Source organism: Crocodylus siamensis, chromosome 9, assembly GCF_052110815.1.
Source record: "Crocodylus siamensis isolate JL-2025a chromosome 9, ASM5211081v1, whole genome shotgun sequence".
In the NCBI taxonomy this organism is placed as follows: domain Eukaryota; kingdom Metazoa; phylum Chordata; order Crocodylia; family Crocodylidae; genus Crocodylus; species Crocodylus siamensis.
Genome location: NC_143403.1, coordinates 56,839,706 through 56,860,113, shown reverse-complemented (window position 1 = coordinate 56,860,113; position 20,408 = coordinate 56,839,706). Strand labels below are relative to the sequence as shown.

The 20,408-nt window shown below is 47.4% G+C and overlaps 1 protein-coding gene across 2 annotated transcripts in view; it reads right to left on the bottom strand.

The window, feature by feature from the left end:
* Positions 1–6,207: 6,207 nt before the first annotated feature.
* The window catches only part of ADORA2A (adenosine A2a receptor), a 39,221-nt gene continuing 25,020 nt past the window's right edge, over positions 6,208–20,408 (bottom strand). For both annotated transcript variants that reach the window (XM_090063155.1, XM_090063154.1), the window contains one exon: positions 6,208–13,621. In XM_090063155.1, coding sequence (XP_089919281.1) covers positions 12,661–13,621 — 961 coding nt within the window. In that variant the 3' untranslated portion in view covers positions 6,208–12,660. The remainder of the gene's footprint in view (positions 13,622–20,408) is intronic.

The following is a 20,408-nucleotide window of genomic DNA, read 5'->3' as shown; positions in this document are numbered from 1 at the left end:
CCCTGGCGCAGGCAGTTCTTATCACTTTCTCCAGATTTGTGCCACTGTGAATAACATCATCAGTTTGTAAATGCATTTCCCTTTTATGGCTCCATTTTCAGGGGTTGAATTAGCATAGAACCAAAGTGAACTCCCCCACCCAGAATCAGCAGATACCCCTGCACTATGCACCTGTCCTGTTGAAGATGGTTTCGGCATCTATTGGTGCTCAGCCCTTCACCATGCCTCCCAGCTAGGCACTTAACAAACAAAGCTAAGAGAATGCATTGCTAAGCAGAACATTCTGCTGAGTCCTGACACCAGGACTGCATGTTATAGGGCACTTGCCAATTCCTTAGTCAACTCTATTTATTATACTCTTTAAGGGTCACAATGAAACTCAAAGATAAAATCTGGGCCTGTCAGGCCTCCTTCCTTATTTTCATTGGCCCAGACCTCCATGTTCCACACCAACAATAACAGGACATGGGTTCAAGAGGCACCACCAGTGCAGCTCACCCTGGAATGGCCCAGATGTGTTTTTTCATTCCCTGTATAACTGATCCCTATTGTTCAGTTCTCTCTATTCACTTTCCCTAGGACAGGCTCTCTGCACAGCACAAGATCCTTCCCCTACCCTCACATCCAACACAGATGGCTTTGGCAGCCCAGGGAGTGCCAGATCCCTTCCAAAGGATACAGCTGCAAGTCTTTCCTCTGGGTGGGAGCTCTCCAGAAACTCTCAGTACCCATCTGGAGCATCTTTGGCTCCTAATTCAGGATAGGGGAAGAGACTTTCTAGGCCAAATCCCATTCTAATGTAGGCCTTCCACAATCCCACCACCAGTGGCAGGAGCATGACACTCCATGTTGAAGGATCTGCCTACACTACATCTGGGTGTGACTGACATACTCCAAGTTGGCTTTAAACTGGCAAAGCTGCAGACTTGGACCTCAGCAAAAGCTGCGCAAGCCTGCCAAGGACTTTGAGCAGCTCAAATTCAAGCTGCTGCAGCTCTAGAGCTCTGAATCCCCAGGCTAGCTAAGCTTAAAAGCAGCCCAGCTATGAACATGCAAGCAGTAATTGCATCCTTAGCCTGTAGCATGGTTACCCCTGGGAACTACCCTGGTGCTTTCATCCTGCATCCCAAAGCTACTGATCCATTTCTTATGCATGTATTTGAATATAGTAACACAGAACTCTTCTAGGCATGGATGTGCCCTCCCTAGTGTAAACCTGTGCATTGCACATCTACCCCACTTTGACTATGGCTTAAATTCACTTCACTGCACAACACACATGCCATGTGCTACATACCTAAACTGGTAGAGAATTACCCCTGAAATCATCTGGGGTAAAACTTCATTGGTATAAGTCAACCTCCATCCTAGGACAGCAGCTTGCTGAAGCTCAGCAAGCAATGAGCCACCGTAATATAAGCCACCTACTGTGCAGCTAACCCGGCACTACTGTACACCCATCCAGTGGGAAACTTACATCAGTATATGAAACCCAGCTTAAGTTGTGCTGCACGTGAAGCCCTCTGTCCACAGTCAGAAACTGCAGGATGATGTTGCTCTTTCTGTTCCTTGCTCTCCAGTCCCTCAAACCTGCTGTCCCTCAATTTCTCCACTGGACTTTGGACTCTTTCCTGCAAACAGCAAAGGCTCAGATCTCTGAAATGAGCATCTGAGTTATTTTCTGGGCACTGAGCAGAAGCCTCCCATGTCTGTGCAGACTCTTACCAGGGACTGTTCTTCCCTTCTATTGGTGTGGCATCCCTCTGGTCTGATCACACTTACCTCTTGGACCACATATTTACTGGGAAGCTGCTGCCTTGTAGCACCAAAGTTTGTTTCCATTGCTGGTTACTGAGGCTCTCCTCTCCGGTATGCATTTAAACTGGGATTTTCACAGGAATGCATGGGAGATGGGCACGTAGATCAAGAGAAACCCCATCTACAGAATCCTGTTCAAGCAGTCCTACTTCTCTGTCCTAGGGGAAGGGAACATCAGTCTCATCTCTCAGATAGTCTCCAGTACCCATGAATTTACACACATTGTTCTCAGGATGATATCAAGGAAGAGATGGGGCGGGGGGGACAGAGGAGAAGCGGGCATACAACTTTCCTATCCATAAGACACAGTAAGGTCTGTGGAAATAACCTGGAGAAGTACAGCCTGCCTCCAAGGAGGTGCTGAGCCCATTCAGTTGCTGCAGACTTCACCCTGATGAGAGAGGAGGCCAACAGGGCTTCAGGCTTTTAAGCCCCCAAAGGCTCCCATATCAAGAAAGCCAGGCAGGGAAACCCCGTGGCTTTTAAATTAGTCATTATCAGCCATACTTACCAGGTGTCCTTGTGAAACTATGAAAGCCCAGTAGTTTGGGGTCAGAAGGGACCTGAACAGATCATCTAGTCTAACCCCCTGTCACTGGCTGGAACACACACTGGGATCACACGACCCCAGACAGGTGTTCGTCCAACCTCTTTTTGAATTTACCCAAGGTAGGAGCGAGGACCACTTCCCTAGTAAGTTGGTTCCAGATCCTAGTCACCCTAACAGTGAAATAGTGCCTCCTATTTTCCAGCAGCTTCTGGCCATTGTTCCTCATCACCCCAGGTACTGCTGGGGAGAATAGGGCCCTTCCTATTTGCTGCTGATCTCCCCTAAGGAGTTTGTAGTCAGCCACTAAACCCCCCTCAGCCTCCGCTTGCTGAGGCTGAACAGGTTCAGGTCCCTCAGCCTCTCCTCATACGGCCTGCCCTGTTGCCCTCCAACCAAGCGGGTAGCCCTCCTTTGAACCCTCTCAAGGCAGGCCACATCCTTCTTAAAGTGCGGTGCCCAATACTGGATGGAGTACTCCAATTGTGGCCTGACCAATGTCATGGAGAGGGGGAGTATCACCTCTCTGGACTGGCTTGAGATGCATCTTTGGATGCATGACCAGGTGCGGTTGACTTTGCTGGCTGCTGTCTGGCATTGACAGCTCATGTTCATCTTGGAGTCAATAATGACTCCAAGATCCCTTTCTGCCTCTGTGCTCACAAGGGGGGAGCACCCCAGCTTGTAAGTATGCTGTGGATTCCTTCTCCCCAGGTGCAGCACCCTGCATTTATCTACATTGAACCCCATCCTGTTACCATCTGCCCACTTCTGTAGTCTGTCTAAATCCAATTGCAGCCTCTCTCTCCCTTTGTGCGTGCCTACCTCTCCCCACATCTTGGTATCATCAGCAAACTTGGACAATGTGTCTTCCACCCCCTCGTCCAAGTCGCTGATGAAGATGTTGAACAGTGTAGGCCCCAGGACCAAGCCCTGGGGGACCCCACTGCTCACATCTCGCCAGATTGAGTACGACCCGTCCACCACCACTCTCTGGGTGCACCCCATCAGTCAGTTTCATACCTATCCAACTGTGTAGGCATCAATGCCACAGCTGATAGATTTATTAATGAGAATGGGGTGAGAGACAGTGTCAAAGGCTTTCTTAAAGTCCAGAAAGACTATGTCCATGGGGATACTGTCATCCAGGGATTTGGTTACCTGGTCATAAAAGGCAATCAGGTTGGTCTGGCAGGACCTGCCTTTGATGAACCCATGTTGATTTCCCCTGCTGGCCCCCCACAGATGTGATCCTTGATAATTTTTCCAAGGATTTTCCCCAAGACCGATATAAGGCTTATGGGCCTATAGTTTTCTGGGTCCTCCTTTCTCCCTTTCTTATAAATGGGGACCACATTAGCTAGTTTCCAATCTCCGGGCACCTGGCCCATGGACCATGATCACTCATATAGCTGGGCCAGGGGCACAGCAATGACTCCCGCCAGCTCTCTCAACACCCGTGGGCGGAGGGCATCAGGGCCCGCAGATTTAAAAACATCCAGCCCTTCCAGAAGATCCCCAACTACATCTGCGCAGACCTGAGGCCCAGCAGTGCTATCCCCAACATTGCCCCTACCTGTGGTGGGAGAGCTGTCCTGGTCCCTGTCCAAGAAAACAGACAAAGAACTTGTTAAAAATGTCGGCTCTCTCATGTGGCGTAGCCACAAGATTACCATTTGAGTCTAGCAGGGGCCCTACGTTAGCTGGTGCCCTCTTCTTACGCCCAATGTATTTGAAGGACTTTTTGTTGTCCCTAATCTTGGTTACTAGCCTGAGCTCCACCCCTGCCTTGGCCTTCCTAATAGCCCTCCTACACTCACAGGCCGAGGGGGAGTATTCCTCCTTGGTGATAGTCCCTCCCTTCTACCAGGTGTATGCCTCCCTTTTGGCCCTCAGGCATTCCCAAATGCCTTTGCTGAGCCATGGGGGTTTCAGAGCACTCTTAACCTGCTTCTTTGTCTTGGGGACTGTCACACTCTGAGCCTGGAGGATTGTCCCCTTAAGGTACAACCATCCCTTGTGGATTCCCATATCCTCTACCTTTTGGGCCCTCAGTGCCTCCTCCACTAATCTCCTAAGTCCATTGAAGTTGGCCCTTCTGAAGTCAGGGGCTTTAATCTTGGTATAAGCCCTCAACACCCTGCACTGGATGGTGAATTCCAGCAGGAGATGATCACTGTCACCCAGGTGGTCAGGGACCTGCAGTCCCCTCACCAAGTCATCCCCAGTGGCCAAGACCAGGTCCAGCAAGGCATCTCCCCTAGTGAGGCTGTGAACCTCCTGGATAAGGTGGAGGTCCTGTATTTCAGCTAGGAACCTGCGTGAATGGTCAGACCCGGCTGACTGCTCCTCCCAGCAGATATCTGGGTAGTTTAGGTCCCAGACCTAACATGACAATGACATCCCCAGACCTAACTGCCTCACACCATTGTTACCATGTTAAGCAAGTAGAAGCAGAAGCTAGAGATAGACAAGAACTCCCATGTCCCCAGTGGATGATGAATGATCATCTCTCCCCCAAAGAATTCAGTGGATATTAAATTATAATTCAGGCACATCTCAGCATGGGGCTGCAACTAAAGCCCTGTGAAGTCTCTGTTTCCTGCCTTTGCCTATGTTGGTTGGGATTGCAGGAGCCAAGCAGTCAAGCTCAAGGGTTAGGACTCCAGAGCTGGCCAAATGTGTTTTGAAACTCACTGTGTTCTTCCAAGTACTCTGCTTTCTTCCTGCAGGACAGGTACAACCATTGTTCCTCCAAGAGCTCCTGCTGTACTGTGGCAAACTCCCATTGTTCCTCCAAGCTCCTTTCCTTTGATGCTTCAGAACAAAACACACAGTGTTTGTGAAAAAGGCTTTTTCATTGACACACTTGATTGCACAGCTCAGGCACTGCTAGTCTGTAGGGAACAGGGACACCAGCTTCTTCTCACAGTGGGGTCACAGTGCCTGATATGGGCGGGGGCACTAGCCCCCTCAGAAAGAGGTCTGAGAGGGGAGTTTCTATTCACCAGTGGCCACCTGGAGAACTGTCACGTTATCATCTCTGTATGCCTGATGCTGAGGTAGCAGATCAGCTTTCCCTGAACTGTGCTTCACAGCTGCTATGGAGGAAAGCTGGACACAGCTTTTCCTGTGTCCTGACACAGCTGCTGTACACTGGCCTGACAGGGGTACTAGAGCAGCAGGAGGGGCCATGCCCTCTCTGGAGCCCAAAAATTAACCAAGGGCCAAGATTGCCACAGCTTTCCAACCCCAACCTGCACCATTCTTGCTTTGTCAGAGCGATGCAGGGTGTGAGAGCAGTGGGGTAGCCAGAGCATTATTGGCAGGAAGTCTGAAGTGCACTGATAACACTAATAACACCAGCCACCGCTCGGGTCCCAGCTGGCAGAGTTGCATTGTGGTGCACGTGTTACCTCCAAGTAGGTGTCTGTAGCATTTGCACACTTCACTACTGCCCTGATAGGCCACGCTGCCCCGCACACCTCAGGCAGACAGATGGGCTGCAATTACACAGCACATCAACGTGATGCCCTCTTGCTGCCAAGCCTGTGGCTCCCAGGAAGCCAGAGATGTGATAGGCCTTTGAGACTCTAGGTGTCCATCATTGCGGAGCAATGTAAGAATTTCAACAGAAGTCTAATAGAAGGAGTCAGAGGATGGGGAATGGAACAGGATGGAAAACTCTCCTTTCTGTTGGGTTAATCCCAGAAGTTAAATAATAACAACAGTAATAATAACGATGTTGCTGTTGTCCAACCAAAGCAGGAGCTGGCTGGCTGTCCCAGCACCAGGACACAGAAAGACTCACACTGTCTTTTATAAATATATTTTATTTTAGTGCTCAATAAAAAACTTAACCAAGACATCACACTCAGCAGCACCAGGGCACTTCCTGCCCAGCAGTCTGACAACTTCACACATTCAAAAATTGTAGTCAATGCACTTAACAATACATTTATAGGCACACAGACTCTACCTCTCCCCACCATGTCCGTCTCAGGCTGCTCCCACTTTCTCCAGATGCAGAGAGAGGGATATGAGGACATCCCACCTATAAGTTACAATATTTTTAAATTAAAGGGGTGGGGATCTCCTAGACTGCAGCATGTGTGTGTTTGGATTCCCTTGTGCCAGGGAACACCAGGAGACAAACCAAGATGGGGACAGAGGCTCTGGAGGAAAGGAACCATCTGCTTTTAGGGCAAGTGGGAAGGAGGCCAGGAGTGGAGGCAAAAGGCGCTTTAGGTTCAATAGGTTCCAGCCCTGATTTTGGCCTGTTTTGGCTTGACATGACCCAGCTTCCTGGAAAGCCACAAAGAAAGGACCCAGACCTGATTCTGGCATTTTAGAGACTCACCAAGGGGAGTCACCTTGTTTGTTACTCATAGTTCACGCAGCCACAGGGAAGATTAACATCAGCCTGGGACCTCTTCCGGTCTCAGGACCGCAGGGAGGTGCCAAGTCTGATGCAGAGCAGATTCAATGAAAAAGGCAACAGAACAAAGAGCTGATCTTTAGGCAGCTTCCTAAACACTGTGCTAGTGTTCTGCACTTGTGACGCAACCCACTTTGCAAGGGCATGGCTTCAATGCGTTCATCTGTTCCTCTAAAACATGGTTAGGCTCATCAGAGGTGCCTTGGGCTACATCAAGGCAGGAGGAAATAAAGAGCATCTGAAGGGGGTAGGGTGAGAAAAATCCCTTCTGCTTTGGCTGCGTACCAATCAGGTGGGAATGGGCTGCTCTCCTTGCTGTAAACAGCCCCGGATAGTCAGGGCACACACCCCATCTACCTCCCCCCAAATCCTACGGCATGCTGCTGGGCCCCAAGACTTGTGGTGACCCTCCCCCCACCCCCTGAATCCTGCCCGAATCTCTCCCAAAGAGAGACTTCAGCACATTTGTCTCCTCAACCCTCTGAATCCTCCAGCACGCTTCCCCTGGGAACACCTGAGAACCCTCCAGGATCCTCCCCTACCCCAAATGTGCCCAACCCTCCAGAACCACCCTCTCCTCCAAGGACAGGTGCCCTGCTCAGCAAATCGGACAGGCTTTGCATTTCAGTCCTTCCCACAGGAGTCCTCTCTCTCCAGGTAAGCATCTGGCTGCGTACAGTTAATGTGACTGGTTAACCTGCTCTTGAGGTCTGTTAGGCCAACACAACACACCCAAAACTTCATCCCCGCCACATATATGTGCCCAACATCTCTTCACAAGCTGGCTGCATGTTCAGATGACCCTGCCTGTGCAGCCCATTTCAGAGAGTCCTCCCTGATAGTCCCATCAGGGATGGAAGCATGGTGGACATTTCCTGAGGACAAAGTCTCTTGCAACATTTCTGGAAGCAGCCTGTTTCTAGTTGGCTGGGAACATGAAGCGACACAGCATTTAGGCACAGAAGCTTTTGACCTTGACCAGAATCACAGTGCAAAGCTGAACCGAAATGGAGACCAGGGGAAGAAGTTTAAAGTAATGCCACCTCCCTGCCACTTCAGCCTCAAAGCCAGTTCCATTCAAAAGGTGAACAAAAACTCAGCTTAGTCCCAATTTCTTCCAACCCTGTTTGTAACCCAAGGCCTCATTCTCTAGCTGGCACAGCCACCATCCACAGGCATGCACTCGCTGCCCACCCTCCCTCCACGTACCAACTTTTACATGCTGCCTTGCTGGGACATATTTCTCAGCTACTGCTGGACTCTCAGCTGCCCTATTCAAGCTTCCAAAACACTCAGGAATACAGCTGGTCTGGAAGATGCTATGCAAAATAAAGTGGTAACATGTTGCATTGCACACACGCAGTCAAGACAGCACCTAGCAGAGACAACGGGCCTTAGCATGGCTCTTAATGAAGTTAGTCGTGGCCATAAGCCAGAACTCTGTCCAAATCCCTGCAAGGCAAATAAACACTGGAACTTGCCTCCTGGGAATGGTGAAATTCACTGAATTCCCTAGCATAGAATAAGGCACCAGATCTCTCTCTCTCTGTCTCTCTATGGGGTTTAGGGCCATTTTTAGCAGAATGTTCCAGTTCAGTGAAACCCGACTCCCGCAGAACCCTGCCTCTTTTCTGTAACACCAGGGCGCTGCATCTTAACTTCCTAAGAAATCACTCTCCATCTTCCCCTGCCCTTTATTTCAGCCACATCTTAGCTTATCCAGAACAGCTGTATTTCATCAGCTACACATTCCCCACTGAAAAGAGATGGGGGTGGGTGGGAAGAGGGAGAGGAAGACGTGCTTGACCTTTCCCCTTCACATTGACCTCTGACCTTTGTCACTGAAATATTTTAAGAGGGGGCATGTTTCTCAAAAATAGACCAACAGTTGAAAAGGCTGAAGCGGAGGGGAGGAGAGGCACTCAGCTTCCCAGGTCTCCGCATCTGGACTGGCCATTGTCATGACTGAGCACGGTGATGAGGCCACAGCACTGCCAATCACAGTAACATGAGTCTTGTGATAAGCGATGTCTCTGCTACAGCCCCAGTTCTTGAAGTTGCTTGTTCACATGAGCATCTGTACTTCCCCTCCTAAATACAGAACAAACCAGGAAAATATGAACCCTAACAAGGTTCAAAAGCAGGACAGCAACAAAGACAAACCTCAAATGCCCTTATTTTTTAATTGCATATTTTTCATCCAAATGCACAGTCTCTGAGCACCTGGGGTTGCCAGTACTGTCAAGTGGAGCTAAACAACCAGTATCTGCATTTGGGGCCACAGCTACCTAATAAACATACCATCCCCAGCAGAGACAACTTCAGATGGGCCACGCTGCTCAGGCTACCTGCTAACCCGAAGCAGTCTGCATGGCTACTTGACCCTGCTGCTCAGCAGTGCTGATCAGCCCACCTGAAGCACTGTGCAAGCACAGATACACTGCACTGAGTCAGCCCCCAAGGGGCAGTGCAGCAGGCTTAAGGTGCTGATGCTCCTGGGCACAGTAAGTTTGTTGTGTAGACGTAGCCAGTGTGTGCCAGCGGTGTCCACAGCTATGCCAGTCATTTCCCAATGAATGCCATTTCTGATAATTAGAGATCCTTGCATATACCCAGCACAGAGTAGAAGCTGTCACTTGCTTCTCTGGCATTTCCCCTCAATGAGCATACTGAGTTCATATCCTGAAGGTCCAACTCCAACACACCTCAACCAAAGATGCATGGTCTGCAACCAAATGGGCTCCATTTTACCATTCACTCTTCCCTGGCTGATTGCAATATCCCCAAATTCTTGAAATGACACTGCCCCACTCCTCCTGGGAAGGAATGTCCATCTAGTGAAGGCCCCTGCAGTCCTACAGGCATCCCACAAATCAGTCCCAGTCTCAGCTCCCCTACCCTTGGGAGACAAGATTTCATTCCTGCCCTTTCCTTTTGGGCCTTAATCATTTCAGCACTGAAATGGTACTTGACCCAGTTGGTCAAAAGCCTTAAACAGTGCGGAAGCCAATTCCACAACATCTGGAGACCAACAGAGGTTGCACAGCAACCCGGCTTAGCCAAAGTTTTCCAGAGCAACCATCCCAGGTTTGTCACACCCACATAAGTCAACCCTGTTCTTGCAGCAAGCAGACAATAGGGAAGAAACTGCCATGTCTGGGTGTGAGGAAACTCAGGTAGCAATGGAAGGCAGCGAGCCTGTGTTCGCTGTTGTCAAGTCTGATGCAACATGTCAGATCCCCTTGCAATGGCAATGAGAACACGAGAGGACATGCTTTCATCACATGAGTGATGCTGGTATTTTCCCACACGTCCCTGCTATCCTTTGTGGAACTAATGGCTACTGACAAACACAGGATGTAAGCTGGTGTTATTCTTAGAAGCACTTCAGTTCCAGAGCAAGCTCAGAGATGATCAGACACCTCCACCCCGTTTCCCTTCACGGATTCCTCCACTGGTGGGAGGTTACTGAAGGGCAGAGGTTTAATCCCCTGAACTACCCAGAGATATTTCCCAGAAAAAAACAAGGGTAATAACACCCCAAAGATGCCTTCAGAGGGACTAACAGTGATGTAAAGGAACAGGGAAATGGTTTACTGGGTGTTTATAGTGTTGTTGTGTTAATCCATCCCTCTGACGTTAGGAGACAACACGGAAGACTCATGCCAAAAACAGTAACTCAATTAAACTGTGAAGTCTATTGTTCTAATACTTGCCTTGTCCTTTTGTAGAGGACTCACAGAAAGCACCATAACAAACCCTGGGGAAATTTTAGTTAAATGGTCTCAGTTATAAGCCAGTCTCAGATTCAGCCAGGGAACATGCAGGAAAAGAAAAAAAGCTGGCTTTTCATTTAAGTTTACTAATATTTAAAACAAAGACCAAAGAAAAATGCACACCAGTAGTGCTCCTCCCTCCTGCAATTTTCAAAATTCCTCTCCCCAAGACTTACACTGATCTGAGAGCTGGGATGCTCAATGTACAAATCTGTCCCAGAAACAGGACTGAGGTCTGATCTCATGGTGCTTCAGGATCAGAAAGCAGATCTGAAAATCTCTGGAATGGGTAAACTCCTTGCTTTCTAGCAGGGAAGCCAATGCCTGCCTTTCACCCTCAAAGCCTTGTGATACCCAAGTCTAATACTGTAATACTCATTTAGAGAAGCCACTGAGGCAGTCTCCAGAAGAGCTTCTCAGTTGCATATATGGCACATGTAGGATAGAAGCTGGGGGGGCAGCATAAAGATCTTACTGACCTTCCTTGGAGTTAAGGGACTTCACTAATAACAAGCAGTGCTGTCATCCCCAGATCAAGTAAAAAGCCTTTAGCATACACCACACTATAATACACCCTGCAAGAGATGCAGACTAGATTCTGTTTTATGGCAGGCTAACACCAAGAGTTAAACTTGTATTTCTGGTTTCCAGTTCCCCAAAACATGAGCCGATTCTGCTATCAAACTATAGGAACGGCCCACGCAGACATGCCCCCCTGAAGTCCGATACACTCTTTCACAATTTATACCCACGCATTACCGAAACACATGGGATTTCCCAGTTGTCAATTTTCTAGGAGAAATGGGTTTCATGAACCTGGATTCACTTGAATTTCAGGCTTTCAGGATCAGTTCAGTTTTCTAAAATACTTTATGCTCAAAGGAGAAAATATTTCTAAACCAGAGGGCAGAGGGAATGGGAGATAAAATTGGTTGATGGACACAGAATGATTAATTCTGCATATATAGCTGGGCAGATACAAAGACAGATGGAGAGAGATGACTCTTAAGACAGCACAAACCTGGCCCTGGCTCCAGCCTATCCCCTTCTGTTGCTCCCAGTGCACCTGCCAGCCATCCACCAAACTTGTCAACACCTCCTGGGCACCTTTCCCTACCCCTGCCTTGTCGCACTGTTACCTGCAGAACACAGATCTGCTCTCACCCCTTAGTATCTGATGAAGCAGGCTGTTGCCTCTGAAAGCTTTTGCCTCTCTGAACCGTTTAGTCTCCAGGTTGCCACCTTATCATGCCTTCTGCCCCTTGGCTAATATAAATTATTTAAAATAATTTCATATTCATACTTCTTTAAATGAAACGGGGGTCTGTGAAATATAGTTACTGGTTTCTTTCAACGTGCTGGGTCTATCAGGGACATGGGCAGGGTTGGGAGCTGTGTATAGTCATGCTTCAACTGCTAACCATTAGAAGTAAGAAGCAGGTCCTACAATGATGTGATTTAGTGGTGATAAGAAAAGTCAGGAAACCTGTGGTGCAGTTAAGCTTTAAAAACAACAAAGTAAAACAGTTATGTAGTTTAAGGTGTCCAAAGCTCCGGATGAGAATCCCTTCACTTCCTAGGTATTGTTCCTGACCAGCAGGCACGGTTATGCCCTTTACATTTTTAACAGAGGCTGCAGACTTAAAAGTCCCACCCCTCTTCATGAAGATGTGAATACTTCTAACCAGCCCTTTATTTCTGTGGGTGAAGACAACTAGACCAACACACATCCACAGACACATAGTACAGTGGAGAACAGCACAATATACCCTGAATTAACAGTCTCCTGGTGCTCAGCTCAGGATGTCGGCTTTGACCGTAGTTTGCTTCTCTCTGCGTCTCAGAGCTGGACCTTTGACAGATAGAGTTTTTATTCTTCCACAGTCCATTCAAAACTCTCTCATTACTTTTCTCCGGCCCAGCTCTTACGATCTTCCCATCAGTCCTGGGCAAGGACCCCCTTCACCAGAAAGACATGGACACAGACTTCCCTTTCTTCCCAGCCTCCCTTTCTCCCGTATAGAGGCATCTGACAGGGCAAAGAAAAAAATAATTTGATCAGGAAGACTCGATACAAGTCATCAGGAAACATCAGCTGCTGCAAAGGTTGAACTCTCCAGATCAGAGTAAGAGGTGGATGTCCCAATCAGCTCTTCACTAAGCAGCTCTATGTTCTTACTTGCCTCTGAGAGGTCCCCGTTTTTGCAAGAATGTGGGATATGCCCATTTGTTTCCATGTCCAATGCATTCCCATTCTGGTGCCATTCCAAACCTGCCTTGCATTTGCTCAGGTCCTGCTTTTCAGGGTCTCTGTGGATCTCCCCATTGGTGTATACATTCAGGGCATATTCACCGATCCTTATGCTGGCATTCTCCCCATCCCCACCATGAGTTGAAGTCCGAGAGCTGGCAGTACCGGTCTTAAACTGCTCCTTCCTTCCTAGGATATGCTGACTGATAATTTTCCGGAAGGTGTGTCGGAACTCCCGGATCCGATAGGCATAGATCAATGGGTTCACTACGGAGTTGGCATGAGACAAGATAATGGCCAGGTACATCAGCCAGGGGGGAGGACGGGTACAACCCGGGCAAAAAAGAGTGAAGCAGTTTATAATGTGGAGTGGAAGCCAGCAGATGGCAAAAAGTCCAACAATGATGGCTAAAGACTTGGCTGCATGGACCTCCTTCTGCAAAGTGGACCGCGAGCGTTCCCCATGCACCATCTTGTTTTCCATCTGCTTCAGCTGCCGCCGGGCTGCCATGAAGATTTTCAAATAGATGCCAAACATGATGAGGAGGGGTAACAACACGCAAGCAAAAAAGTTGTAGTAGACCATGTATTCCATGGTGACTACAGTCTCAAAGAGACAAGCCACCATCCTGTTGCTACAGTTGTTTGGAGACGAGTTATTGGTATCCTGACCTTCACTCTGGGAACATTTGTTCCAGCCCAGCATGGGTGTCAGGCCAATGATGAAGGACAAGACCCAGCAGATGGCAATGATACCCTTGGCACGTGAGCCAGTCACCAAACCATTGTACCTGAAAAACAGAGGAGAGAAGAATTACAGCAGTGTAACTGGCACAAACACCTGACACCTAAGTAACCCTCCCATGACCTGTCCCTGTGGAGTGCAGGAAGAGGAGAAACTTGTCCTGAAATACTCCAGTTAGCTGTTACATGCCTATCCAAAGACTTACTGAACTGCAGAGCACAGCCCATTTGCCTCAACCCCCGCAGGATCTACAGTGATACTGGACACCCTCTTAATTTATTTCATCTACTCTTGGGTGTTGAAGGATAGGCGACAGCGTATTAGGCGAGTCATATAAACCCTCTCCCTCCTCCCCCCACCAGAATCCACCTGCCTTCCCTTCCCTTGCATCTCTCAAGCATCATCATAAACTTATTAGGTTGATTGTCAAAGCAAAGGGTGGCAGCCCTGCTCCGACTCCTCGACACATAAAAGAAGCACCTAGAGGAATGCACAAACTTCACTTCCATTTGCCAGCAGAAATAGTTCTTCCATTGTGCAAAGGAGAAAATCCTAAAGAAAAGTTTTGCTAGCTCCAAAGCTGAGTGTAAGTAAAGCCCTGGGTGGACAGTACAGCTGACTAGTAACAGAGAGCTTGAGGATACTGTATTAGTGGCCCAGCGTCACAGAGCCTGAATGAGTCCCAGATACAGAGCATGCTACTGGTCTGCAATCAGAGCCAGTCCAGGGGTCTTGGACTGTGAATTCCAGTGGCACTGACCTGATTTTGATGAACATCCTAAGGATTTCAGTATCACCAACGTAGTACTAACGCAGAGAGGGGGATTAGTATTGTATTGATACTAATGGTAGAAAATGGATGCTGCCAGCTGAACAATGCTGGCAGATGTGCCTTCAACATTAGCAGCAATTCAGCATGACTGACAGGCTCAGAACAAGGATTTTCATAAAAGGGCTGTATTACAGACTGGGCCAACACACAGAACTGTAAGGAAGGCATCGCTAAGCCTGTCCCAAGCCAATGCACCCAGGAATAAATCCACTCAAATATTCTGAGAGAGAAAACAGCAACCTGGTAAGACCCTAATGACAGACCAAGGAACCTGTCCTAAATACCAGCCGGTTGCTGAGAACTAGCAGGCAGCTGCAGGTCCGGAGCTGGTGGCACTAGCTTTGCCCACAGAAATGTGAAGCAGAGGGATGGTTTCATATTTCAAAACAATTTCCTTTCCTAAGTAGCACTTCGCACGGAAAAGGAACAGCAGAGTTCCCACATTGTCTAGCGCTGATCCCACACTGTGCCTGACCTCATGTGTGCGTGATCTGATCATGGTGAGATGTCTCCCATGTCGCCCCATATTCCCACTCCCTGCTTCTCCATCTCCATTTCTTTAACAAACAAACATTAAAAAAAACAACAAAGACAACTCTCTCTCCATGGGCTTGCTTTTCCCACACACGCTCTGCTCTTCATGTGAGCTCAGAGGAGGGGCCTTGCTTCTCCCAGCCACAGTGCAGAACTGGGGCCTGGCACATGTTCTTAGTCACCGATGAAGGACCATGGAAAGGGGATTGAGGCACCAGCAGCACATACGGACTGTTATTCCTTTTGTTCATTTTAAAATGACAGTTCAAAAAGCAGAAAAAGTGGAAGAGTGGGGGAGAATCATAGAAAAATCTTAAGAGAAGTAGGGCTGGACAGGACCTCCAGAGATCACTTAGGCCAATCCCCCCCCCACACACACACACAAAGGAGGCTGGGAGGACAAGAAGCATCCTCTGGCTCTTCCCTCAGATCTGAGAAAAGTCTCGCTCCCCCAGGTTCTGGAGAGATGATGAAGGGGTTTCTCTAGAAACTTGTAGTGCTCATCTAAACCTCTGAGAGCGGCTGAGCGTACTCTATATTGGGGATGTGAGAGGAAAAGGGGGTTGCTCTTCAATTCAGATCACACTGACACAAATCAAACTACAACTTATGATTCAAAACTTATATTTAAAATCAAAACAAGGCAGCAAGAGATCTGCTGAAGGAACTTGAAGCTTTTAAAAAAAAAGCAACAAGAATTGGCTGCATCTCTGTCGGGAGGAATTTTGAAATTGAACAGCTGTTATCCCACGGCTGGAGATGTCCTTCCCTCCCACTAAAAATACATTTATTACAGCTGCTTACAAACTCCTCCCCTTCCTCCATGTTCTTACCCTCTGGGGATTCCCATGCAAGAGGATTTAAAGGCTTGTGAACTAGTTTTTAACCCAATCAGGCTCTTTGCTTCACTGTCCTAGAGGACACAGCAGGCGGTAGCAAGTATCAACCTAAAAACTGGGCGCCCTTCCATAGCACCTCATTTAGGGATCTCCACTAGGTTTTGGAGTTAGGCCGTACAATTCTCTAGTAAGTAGTTAACTGTAAGATTGTTCCTATTTTGGACAAGTACATTAAGGCCAAAACATTCAGAAAGTTTCTGGTCATTTGGGACACTTCAATTTCTGAGGCTCAGCTAGAGACACCATGGGCCTGAGCTGCTGAGCACACATGAACTGGGGTGGCGTTGGTCAGAACTGCAAGTCCCCAACGCTTCTGAAGATCCAGGGTTTAAGTGTCTGGAATGGGGCACCCAAAAAACAATGTCTTCTCACCTCTTATTGGTGGACAGTTTTCGTTACACTATAAGATTGGTTACTGGCAGAATCCTTAACAGACCCCAGCCCAGGTTCAGACCACACTGCTCCAAAGGAATTGTACTCATGAACTTACCTACACATCTGTCCCCTCCTTAGCCCCGATTCCCAAATCCTGTTGGCTACTGGGGATTGCACTTAAGACTTTCTCTGGTCAGTTCTCTGTGATACAGGGCTACTGGTATGGTACTTGTTGGCTAGAAAGCTTTGCCATTACATAGTTTGGGGCTTATTACAAATTATTATATTATGAAGCTGTAATATTCCCAATTAGGGTCACAATGTGGTAGACACTAAAAATACACATAAGGTTGTCCTTGCCTCAAACAGCTTACAACCTAAATACACAAGACAAACAAAAGGAGGATGTCCCCATTTTACAGATATGGAGCAGAGGCACAAACACAGCTTATGGCTGCATAAGAAATCCTGCGGCACAGTATCCAGATCTCTCGTATCCTCAGTCTGGAACTTAACCCCCATTTCATGAAATCCTCCATCAAAAATCCTCCTTCTCCAATCACTGGTGGCTGCCAATATGGTCATTAAAGGTTGAACCCTCTGTGCTTCCTGACAGGTAGCAGTAAATGTAGTGTCTAAGCACTACTCCTTTGGTCCACATAATCAGTTCCCATGTGCAAAACCACATGTTAATGATTGCTGGGCACATGACTGATGCCCAAGGCACTGCACTCCTAGAATTGACCAGTGCTGAGAGACAGCTGACGCATGAGACTCCACTGCACGCAAGCAAGGTCTATACAACTCTGAAGGACCTGGGGAAGGTGACTAACCTCCTTGCAACTGTAACCTAGCAAGTAGTTGAGCCAGAGCTTCTACAAATTGAAAAGCTACACCAAGACTGGAGTCACTGCTGTCACATCCCCAGGTGCCATAGCAATGGGGACCAAAAATGAAATTTTAAATAAAGAGAAATAAAATCATACTACTCAAAAGGTCAGCCCCTTTGACTGTTTCTGAGGAATACTCCCTTCAGGGCTGGCAAGCAATGAGCCAGACAAAGGATTACTAAGCGCAGGATGACCCTCGAATAAAGAGTGCCACATAATTACTTTCACATTGGTTAGCTCCTGGCTTTGCTTCAGAGTGGGACCACAGGTCTGCAGCTCTGTCTGATACTGCCATTGACTGAATGTGATCAGAAGCTGAAAGACACCTACTTGAGGTGACTGTCCTTCGCAGGGGGACAATATAGGCAGGTGGCAATTTGAGAGAACTTTTCCATTTGGCTGCAGGAAAAAACCTCTTCTCTTCCCCTTCTCAGTGCACCCTAACTACCTGCCATTTCTCCATGGGAATACCTCTATAACAAACACGCGGACGCACACACTGGGCACTATGCCCTCTGGAGCTTATGCTGCCCCGAAGAGCTTGGAAAGCACCAACTGTTCTTGGCCAGCCACATCACCCTGGAACTAAGAATACCCAGCCAGTTTTATTTATAACACCCAGGTTTATTATGCCAGTGAGCGCATGCTCTCAGCATACCTGCCATCTTAGAGATGCAGCCAACTGTTCTTCCCAGACCATTCAAGAGCCTGTGTCTCTCTCTGCTTCAAGAACGCACCACTGCTAAATTTTGGAATTTGATATTAGCAACTAACCTGATGGACTGTCCTCTCTCTCTTAATTCCTTGTGGCATCAGCAGACCATTACAAAACACTGGAAGCATTCATCAAATTCTGCACAGTTCTCTATTGATTGTTTTGGAAAACAAAATTTAGAAATTATGGGATATTTTTAAGCACAGTGCTTAGCCTGAATTCTTTTAACTATACCCAAGGGTACCTTTTCTTTCCCTACCTTCTGAAGATCATTCTTTCCTTAGGCAAGATTTTTCCTCAAAGATATTCCAGTCTATCTCTTCCAGTAGGATGGACAAGCCTTTACAAGATCTGGGATTGCAGTCAAGCATCTGTCTCTTAAAAACCTGTGGAGCACCCTTTCAATTAAATTCAAATACCTGGTTATTTTGCCAGAAAGGCCTGAAAATTTGCTATGTATTTTGGGTTTTTTTGTTTTTGGGGGTGGGGCGGTATATACAAGTCTGGCATATATACACACACACCTCAGAATACTAGCTACATCTAATCTTGTCTCCTTCACTGTGTGGTATTCTTCCTTCAAAGGACTAGAGGAAGCACTCTCAGTTATTACAGGTTAGAGTAAAGATACTGATTTTTTAAAAGGAATGTATTTCTTCCAACTGTTTTTTAAATGTTTGTGTGAATTGAGTGCTAAACAAAAAAGTTCTGACTAGTCTAATACCACTTCCGTTGTCCATTTAGGCTAAGTACAGACATTCAGGGGCATTAGAGGGAGGTTAAATCAGTTCAAAATGGCTGCCCAAAATCAGGCAAGTCGGGATGAGGTGGCTAGCCACGGGGTTGAGGATCCAGCAGGCTGGAGCGGTTTTGGGGTCCTCTGGGAGATGGGGGTAGGTGTAACCCAGAGGTGGAGTAGGGGGGCAGGTGTGAACTGTGGATGGGGTTAGGGGGGCAGGCATAACCCATGGCAGGGAGGGAGGCAAGACCCACTAGAAGTGGGGTGTCTCCCCCCAGTGAACCTCCACCCCCATCCCTCCCACCACCCCAGACTTACTTGATTGGCTCTGGCAGTGACGAATACTGATAAAAGCAGCTGTACCCAGAGTGGCTTGTGGGATGGGATTTGAAAGGGCTGGCTGGTGGGGGGTTGAAGGGAGGGGGACACAAAAAATAAACCCATGTGGGGAGATGGAGAGAATGAAAAGAGCATCCCTGGGGCTGGGGCCAATGACTGGGTTTTCCCAGTCCCGGAGCTGTACGGGTGAAGTGTGTAGAAGTTCCATGCACCAGTTTGACCTAAATTGAATTAATCTAATACTACACAGATCCAGGTTTATCTTAAACTGGGTTCTGCAATTTTCAGGCCAGTTTGTGTGCATGGAACTTCTGCACAAGTGTAAGGTTGGCACCAGGACAAGCTAAGTTTAAATCAGGCAACTGGGTTTAAATCAGGCAAGTTTAAATCAGGCAATTCTTAACCCAATTTCACCTCCCCAAATGTCCGTGGTTAGCCTTACAGGTTTGGCTCTCTCATCATACTGAAGATCTAAAACAGGTTTGAGTTGTCTAGTCACATACCGGTTCTTTCAGGTAAAACAGACTTGATATATCATATGTTCCTAACTATAAAAGGCAAACAGCAGATGGAGGGACATGTATTGAACACTCAAGACCCTTTATTTTACAACCTTTTATACTAATTGCATTTTACTGGTGGGGGGAGGAGGGGAATATACATTTTATGTAATTATCCTTGTATAAAGGTGCCTTCTATCTGTATTGCTGATCCCTATAAACACTTATAATAGTCACAGCAATTCAAAAACCCAGCATAAACAACAACTAAATCAGCACATGCCCCAATTTTTGTTTTAAGCTTTTCCTGCCATTCAGCTCATCCTTTTACAATGTGAAAAAGGAAATGGTCAGTAAAAGGTTCCAGAGTTAACATTCATCTGAGATGAATGAGAAATATTTGCATGCTCTGAGAAGAAACATTATTTTAGAGAGAGACTCTGATCTACACAGTTTTTGTACCACATCTACCTATGCTCTTTTAGATCCTCATAACATTAGATTAGTCCAACTCCCTGATGTGGGCACAATTCAGTGTAACAGGGTTTATGGTGATGTAATCAATTCTCAGAATGGCATCTAAAATAGTGGGCTGTAACACTGTGTATATGCCTGGAAACCAATTAATAAAAGATGGAATTAGTTATACATAGAAAAGCCTTCAGAAAAACTGTACTGCATCTGTACGAGTCTGCTGCGGAAATAGCATCACCGCAACGGTAATTAGAAACTTTATTTCTAGGCCAGAGGTGTTATTAATCAGCCAGAGTTCCCGACTGCCTTGCTTCTCACAAGTGACAAAGTCACAGATGAATCATGTAGGTCCAGCCAAATGATTAATGCACAGATGTGGAGGAGGCATTTGGTGGGGGAGGGGGAGAGGGGGAGCCCTCAAGCATGTACATGATTTAGGTATGCAAGAAACCAGAAGCCAGTTTCAAACTCTTCAGCCACATCTAACCCTGAGCAGAACAAGCAGCAGACATTTCCTTCCCCATCTGCAGGAGGAT